Genomic DNA, 23,971 nt, shown 5'->3' with positions numbered 1-23,971 from the left:
GTCGGACCCAAGATAAGGAAGAAGCTTGAGAAGATAAAAAAAAAGATAGGAGAATGTATGGTGAGAGAGGCTGGTGAATAGGTGTATCAGGTGAACACCAAATTCAATGAACAGTTCGTGGTCGATATACGGGATCGAAGTTGCAGCTGTAGGCATTGGATGTTGACCGGGTTACCGTGGCAACACGCAACTGCTGCTATTGAGATGACTGGCGAGGATGTGGACTCCTTTATAGCTAAATACTACTTAACGGAGACGTTGCAATTGGTGTATGCGCCCATCATCTACCCGGTACATGGTCCAGATATGTGGCCGAGGACTCCCCATCCCGATATCGTTCCACCAGAACTTTCCTGATTGCCCGGACGTCCGAAGGGAGCAAGACAAAAAACGGCTGAAGAACTAACTGCAAGAAGCAAGGTCAAAGAAAAGGCAGCAAGGATAGCCCGTCAAGTTGTCACAGTCCGGGATGGGGAGGATAGACGCCAGAGAATGTCGAGGAAGGGGCTGATGTCGGAGTAAAAGTGTCGGCTTTGTAGTGAACAAGGACACAACAAAAGGATATGTCCCAAGGCATTCAATTGGGCAAATCGAAAGGTATAACTTTTTTTGAACTATTTTCATTTAACTGTAAACCACAATCAATGATACTTCTTTTCTAATTTATTTGTAGGGTCAATGGTTAGGAAGGAGCGTAATCGTGATAAAGAACAACCGACTTGTACATTGTGCCACCAACCCAGCTACAATAGGGCAAGTTGTTCAAGTGCGGTTGCGGATATGTTTACAGAACCCGGCTCCTCAAATGTTGTTGTCTCCTCTGTTCCCGCGAAGAAGAAAACACCTAGCAAGGAGAAGGGTGTTTGATGTTGGCATTTTACTTTGAAAATCATGTCATGTTGTGTAACAAATACAATCAATATTTGGTGTTGATGGTTTTTGGGTGTTGATGGTGTTAAGGTAAATACATTGCCTTATGACAATATTTTTTTGTTGATGTAACTGTGGTTGTTTTTTAGCGTGTATCAGGTGTAAATGGCTTATGACAATAGGACTATGTTGTTTTTGATGCAGTACCTTATGCCTATGATTTTTTTATCACGTAAAATGTAAAGGACCAATTCGAAGTAAAAAATGAATATGAAGGACCACGTTGTATTGTATTTTGTTGTCCATTTATTGGTTCAATTTGATGTCAGTGTATTGAAACCAACATCACTTACAAAATTTTGTCTGCAATTGGTGTGCGTAAATGTTCAGGACCAAATGGAAGTAAAAAATTTATATGAAGGACTACTTTATCTTATATTTTAGGATTGTCCCATTAGGGCTTTTTGGCGATTTTTCTAAGAAGATTATGAACGATTCACTTTAAATTTCAAATACGAACAACAGTGTTACAACAACAACAAATTCAAATAACTTATTACTTCAAATCCAAATATGATTCACTTTGCAAACACCGCATCAAATTACTTGAATATACACAAAAGTGTTGCAACAACAACAAAACAAAGAACAAAGCTCAAAACATTCACCAAGATTTTTTTCTTAATTTCGGTTATATTCAAAGCCAGCTCATCAAAATTGGCACCATCGACTGAGGTTGACGAAGAAGAGGCCCGAGCTTTGACATCACGATTTGGCTCGCACCACTTGAAGAAACTGCATTCCTTCCTCTCACATACGAAGTAAAGCTTCCCTCTCGACGGTTTGCCTTGTCCGGTGAAAATACAGAGCGCCGCCGTCTTCTTATAATAACATAAAGCGTAGCTAAATCGGAGGTCTCCAAAGTCACGAACACGGCCGCGGTCGCTCTCGATGTCGACGGAGTTCCGGCTACCCGTCGAATGGCCCATGTTTGAAGGTGTTTGTTTGTTGCAGAGATGGAGAAAACGAATTAGGGTTCTTGGGGAGAGGGAGGGGGGGGGGAGAAATTTGAATGAAATGAGTGTTGGATTTTGTATTTAATATTAGAGTATTTTCACTATTTTCATTTAAGATTTAAAAATGTAAAATCTGAAAAAAAAAATCAATTAGCTACAGTAATTAAAAAAAGCTAATCGGGTCAAATTTTCGCTAATTGACGGTTGACCGTCGAGAATTAATGGTTCCGTAAAAAATGGACGCAAACGATACCATTTTTCATTTGTTTTGAACTTACTTTTTGAAAAGTGAATGTTCTGTACCAAAATCATAAATCGACCATATATTTAGGACCAAAAGAGGATTATACTCTAGTACAACAACTTGAAGGGGCTTATAACCAAGAGTTGAAGAGCCCTCATTCCAAGCTTGAAGCCTATGTAATTTATCACACAAGAAGCGCCCCCATCGTAATTGTTGCTACCATTCTTGGCTTGAAATTTGTCACCCAAGAAACCATTAATTGGATTTTAGCAATTTATCAAGCAATATTTCTCAAGTCTATCATCAAATAAAATACAATTAATATAATTAACAATCAACACATTTGCACTTTAATTAAGAAAACTCTTCACCATATCAACCCTTGCCTTAATTCTTGAGCATCTTCATTTGTGCCTGAGAGAGAATCGACTTCCAACACCCTTCAAACAACCTGTTGGAGCATATCCAACATGAAAAGATATATAGAAGAGCTATTTACTTTCTCAAAGAGTGAAATATACACTTTTAAAAAGTAATTAATATATTCCAAAAGAATAAAAAGGCATATAGAAAGGTTTAAAAATTAAATAATAGTACAAATGATATTAAAAAACATAAAGTGCAATAATATCTTCTCCCTTGGACAATAATTTTTTAATAAAAAAGAAGGCAAATATGATAGTTGTAAGATTTTACCTCTTCATACCTCTTCAAAATGGAAACATGGAAACATGTATAATACTTTCTCAAATACCTTTTCCCTTGGAGAATGATATTTCACGAAAAAAAGATAAATAAGGTAGTTAGATGACTTTACCTCTCCATTTACCTCTTTCCTTGGAGATATTGTAATATGCTAAACACCGTTTGCATGACTGCAAGATAAAGCCCCCATACACCAACTAAAAGAGTAAACATAGAGAAAGGTTTACTAAAATAGTTACGTAACAAGTTAGCCCTCCACATATTCCAGTGTTCTGTGCAATGCTTATGCACATCCTCAAACATCTTTGCATACACGAAGCTATTCCCCGGTTCAGCCACCGAATCACCCAGCTTGTTCACCATCTCCACCAACTTATCTTCATCCCCTAACCAGTTCTCGATGATCCCTTTTCGAGTCAGTATCTCCACATCCATGGAGGAACCAACGATGCAGACAAGGAATTTGACATAATCAGTCACGAAGTTGTTTTGATTATGCCCAAAATATTGCTCGTACGCAATGAGGTTCCGCAGGAACGATTCTGTCCAATCCTCGATGGTTAGTGGCGCCATTATCATCACCCCTTTTTCAAACCTGACATCGAACAACGACTTTCCTTTTGGTCTGTTCTCAAACTTGACCTGAGCCTCCTCAAGTCTCTTCGCACTGCCGATGAACCGCAACTTCGTCCCTAGTGTTATTACCTGGTGACTGCTTCCTCCGCCCAAGCACTGGGGCGGAGGAAGCCAGCTCTGATGGAGGAAGTCGAGCAAATGCTTCACCTGAAAGATATGTGGACTAGATTAGGTTATTCGACGTTAATTAATTAAGGTTGGACTTTAATCAATGTGCCTGCAAATATTTGTCACACTTACTTTTTACTACTTTTAGTAATGGATGTCACATTCTACTAACTCATTCCCCTCACATTTTAATATAAAACTGCATAAAAGTAGAACTCACATTCTACTAACTTTTTCAACTCACTTTCTATTACATTTCTTAAAACTCGTGCCGGGTGAAAGTATGACGTTTATTCACAAACGGAGGGATTAGTAGCATGTGAACCTAGAGTCTACTGTGCGGTTAATAAATACTCCATCTGTCCCAACTTAAGAGTCCTAATTAGTTAGGGCACAGGTTTTAAGTAATGTAAAGAAAAGTGACCGAGTTGAATAATTTAGTGGAATATGGGTCCCACTTATATATATCACTTTTATAATACAATGTGAGTGGAATAAGTTGGTGGAATATGGGCCTACATATCATTTATGGTAAAAGTGAAATAAGACTCTTAAGTTTGGACGGACGGAAATGACAAAACAGAAGTCGTAAGTTGGGACAGAGGGAGTACTTCCCTTTGTGCGCCATTAAATGTCTCATTTTAACAACGGCCAATAAATAACTCATTTCACTACTAAGCAGACCTCAATATATAAAAATATGGACCACATTGTGCTACTAATTTTTTCTCTCATATTCTTTTACCAAGTCAAACAAATTTTAAAATCAAAGCCGATAAAAAGTAGGACATTTAGAGGTAGTATTCTCTTTCACGTTTGTTGCTATTCCCATTTCATTTCATTAGACGATGACAAGAATTTATAACATAACCTGGCGAGGATCTACAATCGGCATTGCCTTGCTGCCCTGTCCAGGATAGAGACTGGTGAAGAAGTTGAAGAGAAGGTTCCAAAACCTAGAATGCTGGCCAGGTGCCTCGATGAGGTCGTAGAGCTCGCACAACACGAAGAAGGGCAATTGATTCTCAAAGAGCATGAGATCACGCTGCAAGCTTTTGATCATCCAGTTCATTTGGAAGATGGGATCATTCTCCTCCCTCAAGATCACTGTTTCAAACTTGCGAACTAGCTGGATGATAAAGCAACCATCTAGAACAAGCATTTGTACGAACTCGGCCGGGGTTAGGGTTTCAGGCAAATCTGCGTAGCATTTTCTTGCCTCTGCTTCCAACCTGCTTACAGCTGCTACGTACCTTTTTATATCATTCAGTGGATCATTTGCGTCAAGCAGCTGCTGCAGGTAACGCAGCTTGTGGCCTTCCATCCTCTTTAGATGCTCATTATTATTATGATAAGGGCCGATGGCGATCACCTCGGGCTCGTAGGCCTTCGGGTTCAGGTCGCGTAAGTGTCTGTGAACTCTGTAGATTGTGCATTCCGGCTGTGCCCTGGAGACTTCTTTCAGTTTTTTATTTATCCCATCTGAGGCTAATTGAGTTATGCTATCAGGATCCATGTATGTACAAGCTGAAAAGTGAGAAATTTCTATGACTATAAGTAACATTGATTAAACTAAGTAAGAGGAGTGTATGTTTTTAAAGAAGTAACAAGTCTCTAAAATTAGTTTATACTAACCGTAGATCACCGACAGAATTTAGGCTTTCTTCATCTAAATTATCAACAAATGAATGCTGCAAAATTTAGGCTTCCTTCCTCTTTAAAACGAGATGAATGATGGGGGTGGATCGTATTTTAACACAACTAACAACGCATTGATTGGATCTAACATGTAATTAACAATGCATTGATTAGATTATATTTAACATGAGTAATTACAAATTTTTGTATCGTGCAGTGCATTGATATTCGCAGTGCTGTAAATTATTTACATATTCAAATCTGAGAACTTGAAATTTAAATTCATTGGCAAGACATATTAAATAAACTATTAGAATGACAATATCTGGAGTACTACTAATAGATGATGAATAAAATATGCAAGGACTCTTGGGATACAATTGAGTCTCTAATTATAGTTGAGACACTAACAATAAATGCATTTTTTGAAGCATTAGTGATACATTTAGAAACATAAATTAGCATCTTTAATTGCATTAGAAAATGTTTTTAACGGTTTTTTTTGTAATGTACGTTGGTATAGTTCACTCCATAGAGATAGATATGTATACATGAATTAGTTGCCAAACAATTGAGATAGAGAGGCTAAATCTTTTCTTCATTCATAATAATAAACCAAATATTAATTTTAAAGATAATAAAGGGAGGATACCCCATTCATAAGGAAACAAATCAAATCACATGAAAATCCTTATAAAAACCTGTTTTTAAACATAATAAAAAATCAAATCACATGAAAGGGACGTATTAAGATGACAACCCTCTTTATTGTAACACCATACCACCATTTTAGGCTATTGGATCTGAAAATCGTGTGCTTGTCATGCTGCCACGTGTAAAAATACGGAGGGATAAAATAGGAAATTTCTAATTTTACGTTACCAGATTGCAGTGCTGTTCATTGAATATTGCAGTCTTACCACAACAATATTGCAGTTTACCACGACTGCAATATCTAATACAGTAGACTGCAATACCTAATACAGTAAACTGCAAACCCGTGTTTTTTCACGAAACTTAATCCTAGGCGTCCATAAATGAGATCTAACGGACTATATTGGTGGTATGGTGTTATCCTATCTATGGTGGCACCATAGTGCACCCCTCACATGAAATCCTTATAAAAACCGGTTATTAAACATAATTTATAGTAGGATTTGAATAAAATTAAAGTATAATTTTAAAAAAAATAATAATACTACTATTATTTTAACGGGTTATCCAAATCCATCCAAAATTATTGGATTCCTAAGGACTCAATTCATCCATAAGCATTAATTTCGTGTATATTCAACTCGTATCGGGGTCGGGGTCGTATTGGAAGTAAGATTATAACATATGCAAGAATAGGTGGCGGATTATAAATATGTTAGGTGCGTAGACAAATTCACGTGAATTAGTGCGATTATTATGCTTAATCACATGGATTTGGTGGCGGATTATAAATAAGTTAATCACATGGATAAGTACAAAGATGCTCAATTCTTATATTAAAAAGTTTGCAAAAATTAGTGGGATTATTATACATATTTATATCCAGTCCCACTTCTAGTATTACGGCTCAACTATGAGTTAAATAGTTGAGGCCCAAAATCCATTTAATTTGAAGAGCCCAAGTCCTAAGGAGGACCCGTACCGATCCTACATTGCTCTCCTTCTTCTCCGCATCCAAATTAATAAGATAATTGAAAAAAATATATTAAAATTATGATATAATTAGTTATTTTTTAATACTGTGGCATTGACTTTTTTTTACCCAATTTTTCCTTTCAAAAAATTGTTGTTTTACTTTTTATTTTCCATCCTACTCTGTTTTGCAAGGGTGCATTCCTTTCCATGAATAGAAGATGACAATGATTGAACATGGTTTGTAAGATCAGTGGTATTGTAACACCTTTCTCTTTGTATGGATTATGCTTGCAAATTGCATTAATCACTAATACAGTTGTTGATGACATACTTGATACTAGAAATACTGAAATTAAATTAATTAATATCACCGCTCGTTTCAAAGGATATACTCCTTCCGTCCCACAAAGTTTGTCTCATTTTTTTCATTTTCGTCCGTCCAACAAAGTTTTCCCTACTTGAAATCTATCCAAAAATAGACATAAAATACACTCTTCAATCCCCTCAATGTGATATCCTTATTCCACTACACACCCCTCTTTAATACAAAATCAAACAATCTCTTAAAACGCATGCCGGGTCCTGTGACAAACTTTGTGAGACGGAGGGAGTATTTATCATTGTAAATAATACTAATGTATATCTCAAAACATTGAATTTCACGTATCTCTCGGTTTAAATTAATTATACTCCTTCGACCATATCAAATAGATGCTATAGTTGCTAGTTCTCCTATGTAGTTTATCACACAAGAAGTGCCCCATCATAATTGTTGCTACCATTCTTGACTTGAAATTTGTCACCCAAGAACCATTAAATCGATTTAGCAATTTACCAAGCAATATTTCTCAAGTCTATCATCAAATAAAATACAATTCACATAATTAACAATCAACACATGATTTTCACTTCAATTAAGAAAACTATTCACCATACCAACCCTTGCCTTAATCCTTGAGCATCTCCACTTGTGCCTGAGAGAGAATCGACTTCCAACATCCTTCAAACAACCTGTAATATAGTAAACAATGTTTGCGTGATTGTAAGCAGAAGCAGCACTAGACCAACAACAAAAGAAACAATAGCCCAAGGGCTATTAAAATGGTTACGTCTCAACTTAGCCATCCAATTATTCTTGCGCTTTCTGCAATGCTTATGCACATCCTCAAACATCTTCGCATACACGAAGCCATTCCCCGGACCAGCCACCGAGTCACCCAGCTTGTTCACCATCTCCGCGACCTTACCTTCGTCCCCTAGCCAGTTGTCGATGATCCCTCTTCGCGACAGTATCTCCACATCCGCGGAGGAATCAACGATGCAGTCAAGGAACTTGACATAATCACGAAGTTGTTTTGATTATGCTCATAATATTGCTCGTACGCGATGAGGTTCCGCAGGAACGACTCTGTCCTGTCTTCGATGGTTAGTGGTGCCATTATCATCGACCCTTTTTCGAACCTGACGTCGAACAACGTGTTGCCGTTTGATCTGTTGTCAAACTTGACGTTAGCCTCCTTAAGCCTCGTCGCACTGCTGATGAACCGCAACCTCGTTCCTAGTGTTATTACCTCGTGACTGCTTCCTCCGCCAGAGCATTGGGGAGGTGGAAGCCAGCTCTGATGGAGGAAGTCGAGCAAATGCTTCACCTAGAAGATATATGGACTAGATTTGGTTATTAAACTTTAATTAATTAGGGTTGGACTTTAATCGGTCCGTCCGCCAATATTTGTCACACTTTTTGTAATGGACATCAAATTCCACTGACTCATTCTCATCATATTGTATTATAAATCTAATATACATAAAAAGTAGGACTCGCATTCTACTAACTTTTTCAACTCACTTTCTATTACATTTCTTAAAACATGTATCGGGTGAAAGTGTGACATTTAATTGTGGACGGAGGGATTAGTAGCATGTGAACCTAGAGTCTACTGTGCGGTTAAATGTCCCATTTTTCCTTTATCAAACAGGCCTCAATATATAAAAGTATGGACTAAGTTTTGCTAACTTTTTCTATCACTTTCTTTTATAAAGTCAAAACAAAATTTTAAAATCCGAGCCAAGTGGGACACTTAGAGGTAGTATTCTCTTTCATGCTTGTTACTATTTCCATTTCATATCATTAAACGATGACAAGAATTTCTAACATAACCTGGCGAGGATCTACGATCGGCATTTGCTTGCTGCCCTGTCCAGGATAGAGACTGGTGAAGAAGTTGAAGAGAAGGTACCAAAACCTAGAATGCTGGTTAGGTTTCTCGATGAGGTCGTAGAGCTCGCACAAGACGAAGAACGGCAATTGATTCTCAAAGAGCATGAGATCACGCTGCAGGCTGTTGATCATCCAGTTCATTTGGAAGATGGGATCATTCTTCTCCCTCAACATCATACATTTAAACTTGCGAACTAGTTGGACGATGAAGCAACCATCTAGCACAAGCATTTGTATGAACTCGGCCGGGGTTAGGGTTTCAGGCAAATCTGCGTAGCATCTTCTTGCCTCTGCTTCCAATCTGCCTAGAGCCGTTACATATCTTCCGACATCATTGGGTGGATTCTTTGCGTTAAGCAGCTGCTTCAGGTAACGCAGCTTGTGGCCTTCCATCATCTTTAGATGCTCGTTATTATTATTATGGCGGTGATAAGGGCCGATGGCGATCACCTCGGGCTCGTAGGCCTTCGGGTTCACGTTGCGTAAGTGTCTGTGAACTCTGTAGATTGTGCACTCCGGTTGTGCACCGGTGACTTCGTTCAGTTTTTCATTTATCCCATCTGAGGCTTGAGTTATGATGTCAGGATCCATGTATATATGCACCTATGTACAAGCTGAAATTTCAGAAATTTCTATAACGTTTATATCATATAAATATGGAATCACAATCAAGTATGTTTAAGTCAAGAATTCAAAAAAATATAACGATTAAACTAAGTATCTCAAAGTTAGTTTTTACTAACCTTAGATCACTGATAGAATTTAGGCTTTCTTCTTCTTTACATGCTGCAAAATTATCAAGAAATGAATGTGGTAACGATATGAATGATAGAGGTGTGTACTCTTATCCGTCTCTTAACCGTCTCATCTCTTCACTATTCATGGGCCCCACTGTACTTTTCAGCTCATCTCTTAACTAAGAGACAACACCTGCAACCCTCCATCTCTTAACCATCTCTTAACTATTCATTCAATTTCATTTTTTATTTTTAATTCCAACAAATTCAATTAATAAAAAACACACTTCATTATAAATAAAATAAAATTACAATTTAAAATACCTAAAAAAATAAAAAAGACATAATTAAAAAATTAGAAATTACAAATTGCACACTTAAACTCAAATAAAAAAAAATGGAGGCAAAGAAGCAGAAGAAGGAGTTCTCTAGTGACGATCATCTAATGGTTGCCAAATTTTGCCCAAATGTGCTCCATTAGATCCTCCTGGAGTTGGGCGTGGGCGGTAGAATCACGTGTCCTTGCCCGAATAGACAATCGCTCTTGCAAAGACGGATGCACTCCCGTTCGAGGCGGACTACTTGCGGTTGAGCTTCCCGGGGTTTCAGGGTCGAACCAATTTCCCGCCTCAGGTCCTTCGTCGGCGACAATCATGTTGTGCAAGATTATGCACGTATACATGATGTCGACCATATTCTCCATAAACCACTGTCGAGCCGGGGCTTTGATAATGTTCCATCGAGCTTGGAGAACCCCGAACGCTCTCTCCACATCCTTGCGAGCAGACTCTTGCTTCTGCGCAAAAAGAGACTGCTTTTCGTCCGTAGGCCTGTTGAACGTCTTCACGAAGGTTGGCCACTTCGGATAGATGCCGTCGGCAAGATAGTACCCCATTTTATACTGGCGATTGTTAGCGACGAAGTTGATGGCCGGCGCTTTACCATTCAGAACTTCAGCGAAGAGGTCGGAGTTGTTGAGCACGTTGATGTCGTTGTTCGAGCCGGGGACCCCGAAATACGCATGTCAAATCCATAGCCGGTAGTCGGCGACGGCCTCGAGTATAACGGTGGGGTGGGTGCCTTTGTGGCCGCTCGTGTATGACCCCCTCAACGCCACAGGGCAATTCTTCCATTGCCAATGCATGCAATCGACACTCCCGAGCATCCCAAGGAATCCGTGCACTTGTTCGTGAAGACGGAGCAGAAACTAACAATCTGCGGTGGTTGGCTTCTTCGAAATTCGGCGGTGAAGGCTGCCCGGACGCCTTTGCAGAAGTTCAACAAACAAAGTCGCCTGCGCTGGATTCTTCGACGTGCAGTGTATTCGTCGAACGCATCCGCCGTTTGTCCAAGTAGTAAGCCGACGGATCGCCGCAAGATACATTTCTCGGGAGCCGTCGTGTGGCTAGGACGGCCACAACGTCGAACCCTTCTCTCCGAAGAACTCTTCCCGTGCCGCAAATGTATTCGCGATTTGCAAAAATAGCGGGCGTGGACATACGGAAACGGCGACGGAAGCAGATATCTCCCCACACCGGTTCGGATCGAAGTAATCACGTTCCAACCTTGCGGCGGCTTCCTCCCGGTTACAGGGGGTGGATGTATGTCCGGCGTCGCCTAGGAGGCGCGGCGGCTTCCTCCTCCTACGTCGATCTTGGCTCTAGCGATTCTTCCATTATTCGGCGACGCATTTGCTCAAATGGATCCATAATTGATTAAATTTGGGAGAAGAAAAAAAATAAAGGAATGATTTTATAGAAGTGATTGGAGAGGAAAGAAAGAGAGATAAGAGAATAGATGTGTGTTTGTGTGTAAAATGGAGAATGGAGAAGAGTATATATAGAATATAAAAAAAAAAAAAAAAATTTTAAAAATATGAGACGGGACCCGCAACGCTGTCTCAATGCCGTCTCGTCTCGTCGAGACGAGACATTAAAATAAGTTGTTGTCTTGTTTTAATTTGGTCACTTTTGTCTAAGTCTTATATTTATCTTTATCTTTATCTTTATAGGTCCACCTGTAAGTGATAGTTTGATTAGTTTCAAATTACACTCCATTGTCTCATTGAAAATAAAATATTTTATTTTTTGAGTTATTTTATACAATAAAAAGATAAAATAATAAAATAGTATCTCCTAAAATAGAAATAACACCATCTTTGTATAAAATCTTGTATCAGAAATTTAATATTTAAGTTTTATTGACGTACAGTATTTCAAGTCAGGTTTGGATGGGTGTTAATAATACTTCATCCGTTAAAATAGATCATTTTTGATTTACATGAGTTTTAATATATAATTATTAAAGAAAGAGAGAAGGGGAAAAAATAGTTGACATGAACTATATATATGAGACATGAAATAAAGAAATATTCTCTCTGTCCACAAAAAATAGATCACTTTGTTTATGACACGAGTTTTAATGTAGAATTGGTAAAGTAAGAGAGAGGAGGAGAAAAGTACATAAAGTAAGAGAGATAGGGAGAAAAAGTGAGTAAAGTTCGAGAGAGAGAAGAAAAAGTAGGAAAAATATGAGAGATAAACTTTCTATTATCAAAAGTGGTGCTATTTTTTGTGGACGTCTCAAAATGGCAACAGTGATCAATTTTTTGTGGACAGATAGATGAAGTACGATTTTTTATACGGGGTGAAAGTGAGTATTATAGAACAAAGATACCCGAATTTCAGATTTTAAAAAGTGAAACACAAAATCAAGGATGAGAAGTCACGTGGATTGAATAGCGACACAACACCATCTCTTTCGTTAATTTTGAAAGAGTTTTAAGGGTTATATTGTCTGTATTAGGCACAGAGTAGAAAGGTTCATCCTCTAATTTTTGACGTGTCACTGTGTGAACGTAATTTGCTCGATGTAGGATTGTCACTTTTGGGAATTTTGGGCAAGTCGTGTAAACTTGGCTTACTACTCCCTCCATTCCACAACCTATTTTTTGGATGGCACGGGATGTCATGCAGATTACTTCCTCCGTCTTAATTTAAGAGTCTTGATTCGCCATATCCGTCAGTCCCAACTTAAAAGTCATATTTCACTTCTACCATAAATGGTAAGTAGGTACCATATCCCACCAACTTATTTCACCCGCATTTTATTATAAAAGTAATATACTCCCTTCGTCCCATAATAGATGTCACACTTTCCTTTTTAGTTTGTTCCACAAAAGATGTCGCATTTCTTCTTTTGGAAAAAGCTCCCTCTCACATCAATTATAAAATTATATTTTCTCTCACAACTTAACACATAAAATAACATCTCCTAAAATCTCGTGTCATCTCCCAAGTGTTACATCTACCTTGGGACGGAGAGTGAGACTCATATTCCACTAACTTATTCAACTCATTTTTCTTTATATTTCTTAATACCATTTATAGTAAAAGTGAACCGAGACTCTTATTTGCGGGCGGACTAAAATAGAAAAACGGGACTCCTATTCTCGGACATAAGGAGTATGTGTTAAGTGGAGTAAATAAAATAACAAAAAGAAAGATCAAAATAGATTTTTTTTTTTATTTTTAGTAATGAGCCATTTTAGATGTAACAAACTAAAAAGAAAAGTTTGTTATCTTTGATGCAACGGAGGAAGTATATTAGAGTAATGAATGGGTTGAGGATGTATCTAACCCTTAGCGAGGAAAGCATATTTTTTAAAAATAATTGATTATTCTTTATTTTTATTATTATCTCCATTCTACAATAGGAGTCCACATTTGATTCGGCATAATTTTAAGAAATTTAAAGAAATGTGAGTTGAAAAAGTTATAGTGAAGCAAAAGTCTCACTTTTATTTATTAGTTTAATAATAAATGTGAGTAGAATGAGTTAGTGGAATGTGAGACCTACTTACCATTTATAGTAAAAGTAAAAGTGGACTCTTATTGTGAGATGAACTAAAATGATAAAAATGGACCCTTATTATGGAGGTAGTAGTTTATTAGAGTTAAATAAGGAAAATATTTTATTTTCTTACTCGTCATGTGGCGCTCTTCACCACCGTGACCACTATTGATCATGGCGCCCGGTGGTATCTCATCCACATCACGCTTAAATTATTTTGTGTAGTTTTATGTGATTTCGAATTCGTGTTGCATCAACACGAATAATAATATCGTATCACTAATATATTCATGTTATGTGTTTGTGTCAATCATGTTTGTATTAGAATTTAACAGTTTAAGCATTACCATGCTGAGTAATTCGATAACAACTCAACCCGCAAAAGTTTATCAGTCCTGCTTGTTGATTTATTGGACTCCTTGCTTTGGGCTTCCATTATTAATTGGTTGGGCTGCCCTGTGCTGAGCCCATATATTAATTGCTGGCCCAAATTAAGTCAGACCCGTTTCCTTGTGAGGGCTGCTGGATGTGCGCCACCTGGCAACTCCACGCGGATCAAGCTCCACAGCCGTCGGATGTGAGGTGTGTTTGTTAAGTGAGAGAAGGCCTTTTGGCTTCTCTTATTCGATTCAATCTCTCTCTCTCTCTTGCTCTCAGAAACCGTCGTCTCTCTCCCTTCTCTCTAAGATTCCGGCGTATCCAGCTGGAGTTCTCCTTCGAGCTTTCTGTTCCACCGATGATTCTCAGTTCTTAAGAGTTCTACCGGTGTAGATTGAGTGTTAGGCAACTTCTTCGGTTTCCTTCTCTATCTAGGGTTTGGTCTGTTGTCTGTGACCAATCCCGAAGTGCTTGGAGTGTTTTGTGAGGGTTCTTGTGTTCGCGGTAACGTTCTGAGTTGTGTGGGCTTGTCCGCGTGTGAGAAGGTTGTGGTGATCGTTGACAGGTGAGGTCTAGGGTTCCACTGATCTCTGGTTTGAGTTCGTTCAACGGTGCTCTCCTTTGTGACTTGCTGTGAGGATTGGGGAGGTCTGAGGCCTAGTGCAGTCACTGCTGTGACCTGAGCCATTCGTGGCCCGATTCTCTGACTTAGTCTCTTTTATTCTTTGATCCTTCGGGATCATCTTTCTTGTGTGACTAATCCTTCTTCTAAGTGTGCAGGTGATAAATCAGATGGAGCTAAGTGTTGAGTCTGATTGAAGACTTACCTAGAGCTAGGGTTTCTGATTGTATCTTCTTGTATCATACTTAGTGTGTAATCATGATACCACTGTTGTATTGGCTTGTACCTCTGAGATTAGCCATCTCAGAACCAATCAATAAAAGAGGTCACGGTAATTAGTGAATCCTAAGTGATCTGATCCCTACAGAGAATTGAAAGGAAGTAAACCATATCCCACATCGGAGAATGAACAAGACTTGCAAGTGTATAAATGAGCTACCCCTACTCCATTAGTATGAGGCTTTTTGGGAGTACCCCAAGAGCAAAACCGTGAGGGCTTTGCCCAAAGCGGACAATATCATACTAATGTGGAGTTCGGGTGTGTGCCACCGAAACCCAACAGTGGTATCGTCTCATCGAGCCCTGGTTCAGTGGGTGGGCCTCGTGTGGCTCGGGGTTCGGTGGTTGCGCTTGCAAGTTCTCCGATGTGACGAGCTCGACCAAGACCTGTGGTGACCTAATGACCTGTAACATGGGGTAGGCATGTGGTCTGTGGTCTGGTGGTCTTGGTTTGAAGGGAGGATTGAAAGGGAGCAAACCATATCCCACATCGGAGAATGAACAAGACTTGCAAGTGTATAAATGGGCTACCCCTACTCCATTAGTATGAGGCCTTTTGGGGAGTACTCCAAGACCAAAACCGTGAGAGCTTTGCCCAAAGCGAACAATATCATACTAATGTAGAGTTCGGGTGTGCGCCACCGAGACCCAGCACTACTAAATCAATTATTGTTCTCTCTCGTCAATAGAGTACTAGGACGACTTTTCCGTTGACTCAGAAGCATGTGGGCATTAAATGCCATCTATACTTAACAAGGAATAGAGAATAGACTCCATCTACTCATACTTACACTGACCAATCATAAATGCAAGTTGAAATTTATATCCCACGTAGTTGTGCAACTAGTGCAAACCCACACATACATACATACATACTCCTATATATCTCTGTTTCATTATTGATCTAGCAAAAGTTAAGAAAGAATATTTGTCTCTCTGGTTAACAGCAAGATAATTATAATCGAAGGCGATCGATGGAGAAATCTTCTGAGGGGAATCAGAATTCCAACCTACCTTCCGAGGAGAAATCTTCGAATAGCTCTGAAAATGTACTACTTTCTCAACAAACCAAACAGCTTAGTACTACTTCTGATCTTGCTCAAGTGAGTTTCCTACCTAATTTAAATAAAGACAGCTTAATATGTAGCAATTTTTATCATCTTAATTTACATACAAATTGATCAATTAATGATTCCAAACTAATAGGTAATTTTAAAGTGTATCCATAATATGTTCAAATTTCTATTAGTGATAAATGGTGGAATTGATTAATGTATGTGGATCGATAAATTTGCAAATCCAATTCACTGGTTACTGGGGACTGGGGAGTATGTAAATCATTAATGTGTGGTTTTGTTGGCAGAAAACTAACTGTAATCTCTCGTATTTACTTGCTGTGATAATTCGAAATACTAGCAAAATTAAGTAAACTATCTTTGCCCGAAAAAAAAGTTTTGGTTAAGTGTATAGTTAGCCAAAGTGGATAATTATTGGGGTACGGAGTGAGCACTCAGAGATAGAGAGAAAAAGTAGGTAAAATATGAGAGAGAAGAATAAATAGGAGTAATTGTGTAACAGAATATTTCCATTTTTAGAAATGCGACTCATTTTTGTGGACATCTATTACAAAATAAGACTATTTTTCATGGACGGAAAGAGTGATTATTTTTCATGGATGAAAGAAAATTTACTTGAAATTGAAAAAAAAAATATTAGGTTAATGATTGTATTCTAACTTAAATTAGTAAATGGTAGTAGTAATGACTAAAATCCAAATTACTAGTATTAATTAATTATCTGTTTAAGCAATTAGCATGAGTCTTGTGAAAGCTGCCTAATGTATCAAATGCAGGAAGTAAATGACGTAAAACAAAAGGAAGTAGACGGAGAAGCAAAATCAGATGGGAAAGAGGAATCCCCACCACTTCCTTCGCCTCAACAAGTACAAATGCACCATTTTTTTAATTTAATTAATTATTTTGAGGATTTAATTAATGAGTCATCTTTAACTTTTCTTATGTGAATTAATGTAGCCAAAAGAACAGCCTGAGGGCAAATCATCGTTGGCCGAAAATGTCTCACAGTCGGAAAATAGCTCTGCTGCCACAGCCACAACCACAACCACTCCGCAGAAGATTGAGTTACAGAAAAACTTGATTATCGAGCAGGTGCGGTCCGGACACAAAAAAAAATATTCTATCACCTTAAAATAGAATCTCTTTTCTTTTTGGTATGCCATCTAAAAATAGAACTTTCTATTTTAAGAAAAATTTCTCTCTCTCTAATGAGGCGAGGCTCATTTTCCATTAACTCATTTTTCTTTCTATAATTACTTTATCAATTTTGTATTAAAACTTATTTCATTTTTAAAGTTTATAGTTTGGATTACAAAGGGAGAACTATCACTGGCCTAATTTTTATTTTTACTTAAAAATAAATTTTATGTTCAGATCATTTTTGAGACTTTTACATAATAATTACTTGTATATATAAAATATAAAAAAGGAAAATTAAAAATACAAAGTTGGTAGGGGCTAAACTAAAGTCCCTTTTTTGTCCGCTTATGTTACGTGCCACTTAGCAGCACCAATCTGCGAGAAAATAGCGAGGGGTACTTGTGTAATTAAGCAAAATAACGAGCACCTTTTTGTTAATTATGCATTCTTCATGATTAAATTCATTTGTGATTAATCTTAATCAAATTTATCATCTAAATGCGCGATAGGTGATTAGCATATCATTACTTTAGTAGGGCAGATAATTGTACCTTTGCATATACTGAAATCCATGTAATATGTTAATTGAATTAATTCTGGTACTCCCTCCGTCCCATAAAAGTTGAGACAAAACTTTTGGGCACGGAGATTAAGAATTTATATTAAATAAATAGGAGAGATGAAAAAAGTAGGAAAGATAAGAGAGAGTAAAGTAAATGATGGAATAAAATAAGAGCGATTAGATGTTTTGTCTTTAGTGAAAAAAGGAAATGACTCAACTTTGTTGGGACGGACTAAAAAGGAATACGACTCAACTTTTATGGAACGGAGGGAGTATATTATATTATGTACATGTATATAATGCATTATCAAGAGATGCATGATTACACATTACATATCATCTCTTCATAAAGTTGGAACAATATTCTTATTTATTTAATTATTTACCTCGGAATAATTAATGATGTGAAGCCAAAAGAAAATAAGGATCCTGGATCAGAACTCAATGTGAATGAGACATTGGCATCCAACGAGACTAAGAAAGATATCCTCCACAGTCCATCACCAACGGACCAAAAGGTGAGTGAGTTATTTTTATCATCCATGAAATAATGATCCATTTTTGCCATTTTATAACATTCATTATTTTAAAATATGTTTATTTTTTATATTTTAGTAAATGGACTATACCCTATGTTAAATAATAAAACTAATAAAAAATATATCAAAGTGAGATGCACGTTTCAATAACATTTTCTATCCATTATCATTTATAAATTCAAAAAATTTCTTTAAATTTGCATTGAGTGAAATGTTCGAGTTTTGATAAGGTAAATATACTTTTGGAAAATTTGTGATTTAATGTGTATATAGGTATTTTTTTAATATCTAATTATTAGAATTATAAAAAAAATAGTGATGCTAGCAATCTTTTTGGTTCTTATTGAAACTTCATAAAGATAGTTTAACGTTTTTTCAGTAATCACGGGACAATATTTTTTTTTACTTGATTTTTTTAATTATAAATTGACAACCGATATTAATTAAGTATTACTCCTTAGATTAATACTTAAAAAAAACTTATTTTTTAAGGACATAAAAATTGATACGCAATCACTTGTGCTAGAAAAGTTTTTAAAAATACCAATTTAGAACGCAAAAGAAAGTGTTTCTAAAATAAGCATAAATTATCTTAATCTTTTTTTTTTGCAGGACGCTTCCATTTGCATTCTCTAATTTTAATTGAGACACCAACAATAACAATATTGTTTTAAACGTTGATGGTAAATTTAGAAACACAAATTAGTGTTTTTTAACAGTTTTCTGTATTTTACTGTAAACTGACATTTCTTAAATAAATGTTCACTTTTAATTGGTGGGTTAGTAGCTTGACTTGTAAATCACTAAAATTTATCAAATTATAATTTTACACACCAACCCAAAAGTCTATTGACATTTTTGAATTCATCAGATTTTGCCAAAATGCTCTCTGATTCATTCAAACAAGAGAATGACATATTGATAATCATTTAGTTTAATATAATTATTTTTATATATAGTTCTCGTGTAATTTATTTTAAGATTCCTTAGTTATTTATTTATGATTTCAATCCTGCAGGAAAATGATGATCTAGTGATAAATAAGATCACAGCGAATTCATCACAAGTCGTAAGTCACCAATTTGATCTCTCAATTGATCATATCATGCATGTATGATGTATATTACATATATGATCTTAAAGTAATAATATAAAGTTTTCTTTTATTGTTTCAAAAAAATAATCCAATTTTGTCATTTGGTCCCTCCATAAAAACTAATTCAGTTATATTTTTGTAATATTTTCACCATACATTACACATTTACACTATTAATGATATGGGTTCCAATAGTCATTAGTACTATTTCAATAGTTTTTTTTTTTTTTCTCATTGTATTAAGCTTGGAATCCTGGAAACAGAAAATCATGGGCATGTGATATGTTTAAGAATATTTAATCACTCATAGTATTAATTTTTTTCAATCATCATGTAGATAAGTGATGAAAATACGACGACAACTGTGAAGGCAAGTTCAAAAGTTGTAAGTCACCAGTTTGAGCTCTCAATTGTTTTGATCATGCATGATATATATTTCACTCCGTATATTTTATTCTTTTATAAAATAATGATTTTTTTTCTTATATTGTTTCAAGTAGAACCCTGGAGAAGGCCAGTTGCGTGTTTATATACCGGTGAGTGTGCATATATAATGCATTATTTTATACAAGCATATAGAGAGGAATTTAAATACAGAGGTAATAACAAAAATTTAATTATATCTACCGTTTTCATATGTAGATATACCACAATAAATTAATTTATTTATCTTGTCAATTATATAGCTCATCATTTTCTCTACGTAGAATATATTTATATACAAAAACTATTCCTAAAATGAGATATTTTCTCCACTCATACTATATCTACCGTTTTTAGTCAAACTCTCCGTAAACTAAAAATCATGATTTTTCATGCAACATTTAAAGTTTACGAGAAAAACTAAATTTTTGTGAAAGTTCATGATTTTAGAGGCAGTTTGCCCTATATATTTCGGATGATAATACCTAACATTATTACACACACGTTGTAGGGCCAACATTATGTCATCGTGGAAATTGACGATACTACCAATGGTATGTATTTTCTTTTAGGTCATTCGTATGTAATTTTTTTTAATTTTTGCCAATTTTGGATTACATAGTCTGTTTTTTTAAAAAACAAAAATTGGTCAATTTTCTTTAAATTGTTATCATCATATAAACAAATTTATGAAAATAATCTGTTCTTTATGGAAATTTGCAGGGGGGGCCACGGTCCCACTTTTACCTTTGCGTGTGGATAGTGCATCAACAATCGTTCACAAAGAGGAGGCAACTTGTATACAGTGCAACGCGTTGGTAACAGAAGAGTGGGTAAGACAAGGGTTGGCAATATTGAATATCAAGTGTAAGTGTTCAGACACCTCTCTACTCCATCTGATTTGCAAGGAAGCATGGCTTCAACTCAAAGGGGATAAGTGTTCCCATTGTGATCAAAAGATCAGAGTTAAGAGTGTGAAGCTGGGTTTCTCCTTTCCTCAAACCGATAGTGATAATTCTCATGCCCCAGAACTAGAAGTTTCTACATGGAAAAGGTAAATGTAGTTTGAATATCATGTTCGTGAAATTTGATTCGACTTTGGTCCGTCTCATAACTTTAGATTAAGACTGACCGAGAGACTTATAGTAAAATTTAACATTGTTCGCAACTGTCCCACAGGCTTTGATTTCGGATTTGAATTCATATATCCATCTGAATCTTCACGTTTAGATTTTTGATAAGTTTGTCAACATATTTAACTATATATTACACGTAAAGCACCTGAATATTTCGGTGTGGGATGATTGCACACAATGTTAAACTTTGGGGTTTCTTCTGCCGATTTTAAAGTTGTGGGATGAACCAAAATTGGACCAAACTTTATGTTTTTTCCGGCTTATTTGCCAAGAGTGGAATTCTCATTTCCCGACTTGGAGATCGAATTAGTGTTCCTTGTTTCATATGTTTGTTCTTGTTGTCGAAACTTGGCCTGCTTAATATGTACTCTACCCTAATGCAGGTCTTGCTGCTGTTGGCATGACTGATGACGTGGAATTATTGAGTTAGATTTCGAATATCTATGTTTCAAGATTTTTCCGAAATTTCATGATTGAAGGGTATGTTTGTCCTTTTAAATATTCCATTGCCAATTTTTATATATTGATCTTTGGTAAAAGTTTGGTACTCCATTAAGTATTGCCTAATATTGGTGTATGATTCGATATTTTCAAAACGCATGCTTGATAATGATTTCTTTCTGCTTACTTTAATTTTATAGCTGAAATAACAGATTAAATACTTTTTTATTGAATTCGGATCGAATTAAGTCATGGCCTTTTGTCTTGTAATTTGGCTCGTTTCAATTCATCATTGAATTCAGACAAACTATTTGTTGAACTTTTTGATGCAATCTGCAACATATAATGTCAATTGTTGGAATACACTGATGAGTGATGAATAAACTTGGGCTTGATTATTGTTGAGATTAATATATTCGTAGTCTTTCTTCTTTTTTGGGCTTTATGGGGTCGTAATTTATTGCTGCTCAACTTGTTTAGGGATAAGAGTACAGACCTTATAATTTCGGTTTCCTATGTAAAGGATTCGTATTTATTTTTAAATTTGAGTATTTCATTAATTAGAGCAAGTCATTTTTTAAAAGCAATCTATTTTTTCTTTTTTACTTTATTCTCTTTTGGTCTCTTTATTTTTTCCTTGTCTACATTATTTTCCATTCACTTAATTCACTTGTAACACAATTTCCTAAATTCAGTGCCGAAAATAAACGTCTCTGCTACGTAAGGACGGAGGGATTATAAATTTAAATAATATTGGAATATATCAATTTTTTTTTAATTTGGTAATAATCAACTATGTCACATTTGCAAATATGGAAATATAAAATTTTAATAATGATAAATTTCATATAGATGTGATATGAGGGAGAGTAGAACAGGTTCCATCATTAACCCTCAAATATCCGATTTATATTTTTTTCCTCTTCTAAATCCGATTTAGAAAAGGAAAAGAAAAAAAAAATTCTATACTACTACAAATTGAAGTAGTGAAACCTAATTAACCCTCGCCGCCCCTTTCCATCACAAATTCTCTCTATTTATAAGGTGAATTCCATCAAAAATAACACAAGATGGATTCCAATTTCCCTAACCACGACGTTGTAACAGAAATACTCTTGCACTTGCCATTCACACCCCTCTTGAGATTTCGAAGCGTCTGCAAATCATGGCGCGATCACATCGATTCTGAAGCCTTCAGAAAATCGCACATTCACCACCATGCCAACGACGACAGAGACGACGAGACGCTACTCGTGCAGTTCAGTTTCCGAGAAGACGGAGTTTCAGAACTGTCAATGTTTAACGGGAAGCTGCACAACAACGTCCTGCCAGCTCCCCAGGAAATCCTGGACTACCACCTGAAGCTTGGCCTCGACACGAGGGAAGTCGACGTCCGTTGTGCTCTGATCTCCGGGCCTTCTAACGGTCTGATCTGCGCCTACTACAGGGCCACCGACGCACCCATTGCAGTATGCAACCCTAGTTTAGGCCTCATCACTATCTTGCCAATGCCACCAAACCCTAGTTCAAATCATCACACGTGTCGCGACATCGCGATTTGGTTCGACGAGGTCGCACAAGATTACGCGGTGGTGCAGCTCTTGTCTTGCTACGAACTCAGTTTCCACTTGCACGCGTCGGTGTACTCGAAAGCCACGAATTCTTGGAGGGAGCTGAGCGTCGGCGGCAGCGATGTGATTGCTCGTGGTTTGTGCGTTGTCATCATCCCTATAAGTTCGCGGTGCAAGGACGGCTCGTTCTCGCACTGGCTGGCGGTTGACGAGGAGGGGAATCAGGTGATCGTGTCGTTCGACTTCAGGAACGAGGGTTTCCGTATCGTTGAGATAACGGACTTTGAGATTTTGTTGAGGCGTGGTTATATGAGGATTTTTGCGGAGGGCGATGATTCTTTTCTCGCGTTCAATTCTGGTTATCAGAAAGAGGCTGAGTGGTTGAACATATTTTGGTTGAGAGTGGAAGAGAATAGGCTGCAATGGGATCGCATGAAGACAGTTGGACCATTTGATGGCCTTGTCATAACCAAGGCTTTGGCTTTGTGTGAGAAGGGTTATGTTGTTTTGGAGGCTGAGAATGGGTGTTTAGTACTTTATGATTATTGTAATGAAAAATTTCTTAAATGTTTCGAGATGGAGAGTAATGTGCCCATGATTTTTGAGTATAGAGGAAGCTTTGTTTTGCCTTAGGTGCTAGTGTTTTTGATTAGCTTTCTTTACTTAATAATGTTAACTTTGAAATAGTATCTCAAGTTATTTATCTTTTGGTTTATAATGTGATGAGATTTTGTTAACTTTCATTTGGTTATATATGGTGTGGCACTAAGGATATGGCCCTTATCAAATTTCCTGTTTAATTTATGGAGTACTAGTATTTAATGAAAGCTCTATGATCACACTACATTAGTGAATCTTAACATCAATGAAATCACCATTTAGTACTCCCTCCGTCCCAAGGTATTAGACCAACATTCATTTTCGGGATGTCCCAACATATTAGACTCATTTCCTTTTTTAGCAAAAAGCATCTTATCTTATTTTATTCTCCACCTACTTTTTTCTCTCTTATCTCTCCTACTTTTTCCCTCTCTCATACTTTACTCTCTCCACTT

General features: G+C 36.7%; 4 protein-coding genes across 6 annotated transcripts; 2 read left to right on the top strand and 2 right to left on the bottom strand.

The window, feature by feature from the left end:
* Positions 1–2,366: 2,366 nt before the first annotated feature.
* Positions 2,367–5,333, bottom strand: LOC125224094 (UPF0481 protein At3g47200-like). The gene is made up of 4 exons (XM_048127441.1): positions 5,215–5,333; positions 4,451–5,106; positions 2,948–3,618; positions 2,367–2,581 (listed from the first exon to the last, which is right to left on the bottom strand). The coding sequence occupies exons 2-3, from the start codon at positions 5,093–5,095 to the stop codon at positions 2,956–2,958; spliced, it is 1,308 nt and encodes a 435-aa protein (XP_047983398.1). The 5' UTR covers positions 5,096–5,106; positions 5,215–5,333; the 3' UTR covers positions 2,367–2,581; positions 2,948–2,955.
* A 2,297-nt stretch (positions 5,334–7,630) lies between these two features.
* Positions 7,631–9,906, bottom strand: LOC125218941 (UPF0481 protein At3g47200-like). Of its 2 annotated transcripts, none has more exons than XM_048120756.1 (4): positions 9,808–9,906; positions 9,005–9,678; positions 7,956–8,495; positions 7,631–7,857 (listed from the first exon to the last, which is right to left on the bottom strand). In XM_048120756.1, the coding sequence occupies exons 2-3, from the start codon at positions 9,653–9,655 to the stop codon at positions 8,103–8,105; spliced, it is 1,044 nt and encodes a 347-aa protein (XP_047976713.1). In that variant the 5' UTR covers positions 9,656–9,678; positions 9,808–9,906; the 3' UTR covers positions 7,631–7,857; positions 7,956–8,102. The 2 variants fall into 2 exon arrangements, with proteins under 2 accessions (XP_047976713.1, XP_047976712.1); XM_048120755.1 differs by having other exon boundaries at positions 9,005–9,667.
* Positions 9,907–15,835: 5,929 nt separating this feature from the next.
* On the top strand, positions 15,836–21,500 carry LOC125218943. 2 transcript variants are annotated; one of them, XM_048120757.1, is made up of 10 exons: positions 15,836–16,035; positions 16,785–16,874; positions 16,966–17,100; positions 18,121–18,228; positions 19,268–19,318; positions 19,683–19,730; positions 19,846–19,881; positions 20,280–20,322; positions 20,492–20,822; positions 21,288–21,500. In XM_048120757.1, the coding sequence occupies exons 1-10, from the start codon at positions 15,907–15,909 to the stop codon at positions 21,310–21,312; spliced, it is 996 nt and encodes a 331-aa protein (XP_047976714.1). In that variant the 5' UTR covers positions 15,836–15,906; the 3' UTR covers positions 21,313–21,500. The 2 variants fall into 2 exon arrangements, with proteins under 2 accessions (XP_047976714.1, XP_047976715.1); XM_048120758.1 differs by lacking the exon at positions 18,121–18,228 and having other exon boundaries at positions 15,837–16,035.
* Positions 21,501–22,415: 915 nt separating this feature from the next.
* On the top strand, positions 22,416–23,549 carry LOC125221452 (F-box/kelch-repeat protein At3g06240-like). Its single transcript, XM_048123570.1, has one exon. The coding sequence runs from the start codon at positions 22,416–22,418 to the stop codon at positions 23,547–23,549; it is 1,134 nt and encodes a 377-aa protein (XP_047979527.1).
* Positions 23,550–23,971: the final 422 nt, after the last annotated feature.

The sequence above is a fragment of the Salvia hispanica genome, chromosome 4, assembly GCF_023119035.1.
Source record: "Salvia hispanica cultivar TCC Black 2014 chromosome 4, UniMelb_Shisp_WGS_1.0, whole genome shotgun sequence".
In the NCBI taxonomy this organism is placed as follows: Eukaryota; Viridiplantae; Streptophyta; class Magnoliopsida; order Lamiales; family Lamiaceae; genus Salvia; species Salvia hispanica.
The sequence above is the reverse complement of the archived record's forward strand: the minus strand, read 5'-3'. Positions and strand labels throughout refer to the sequence as shown.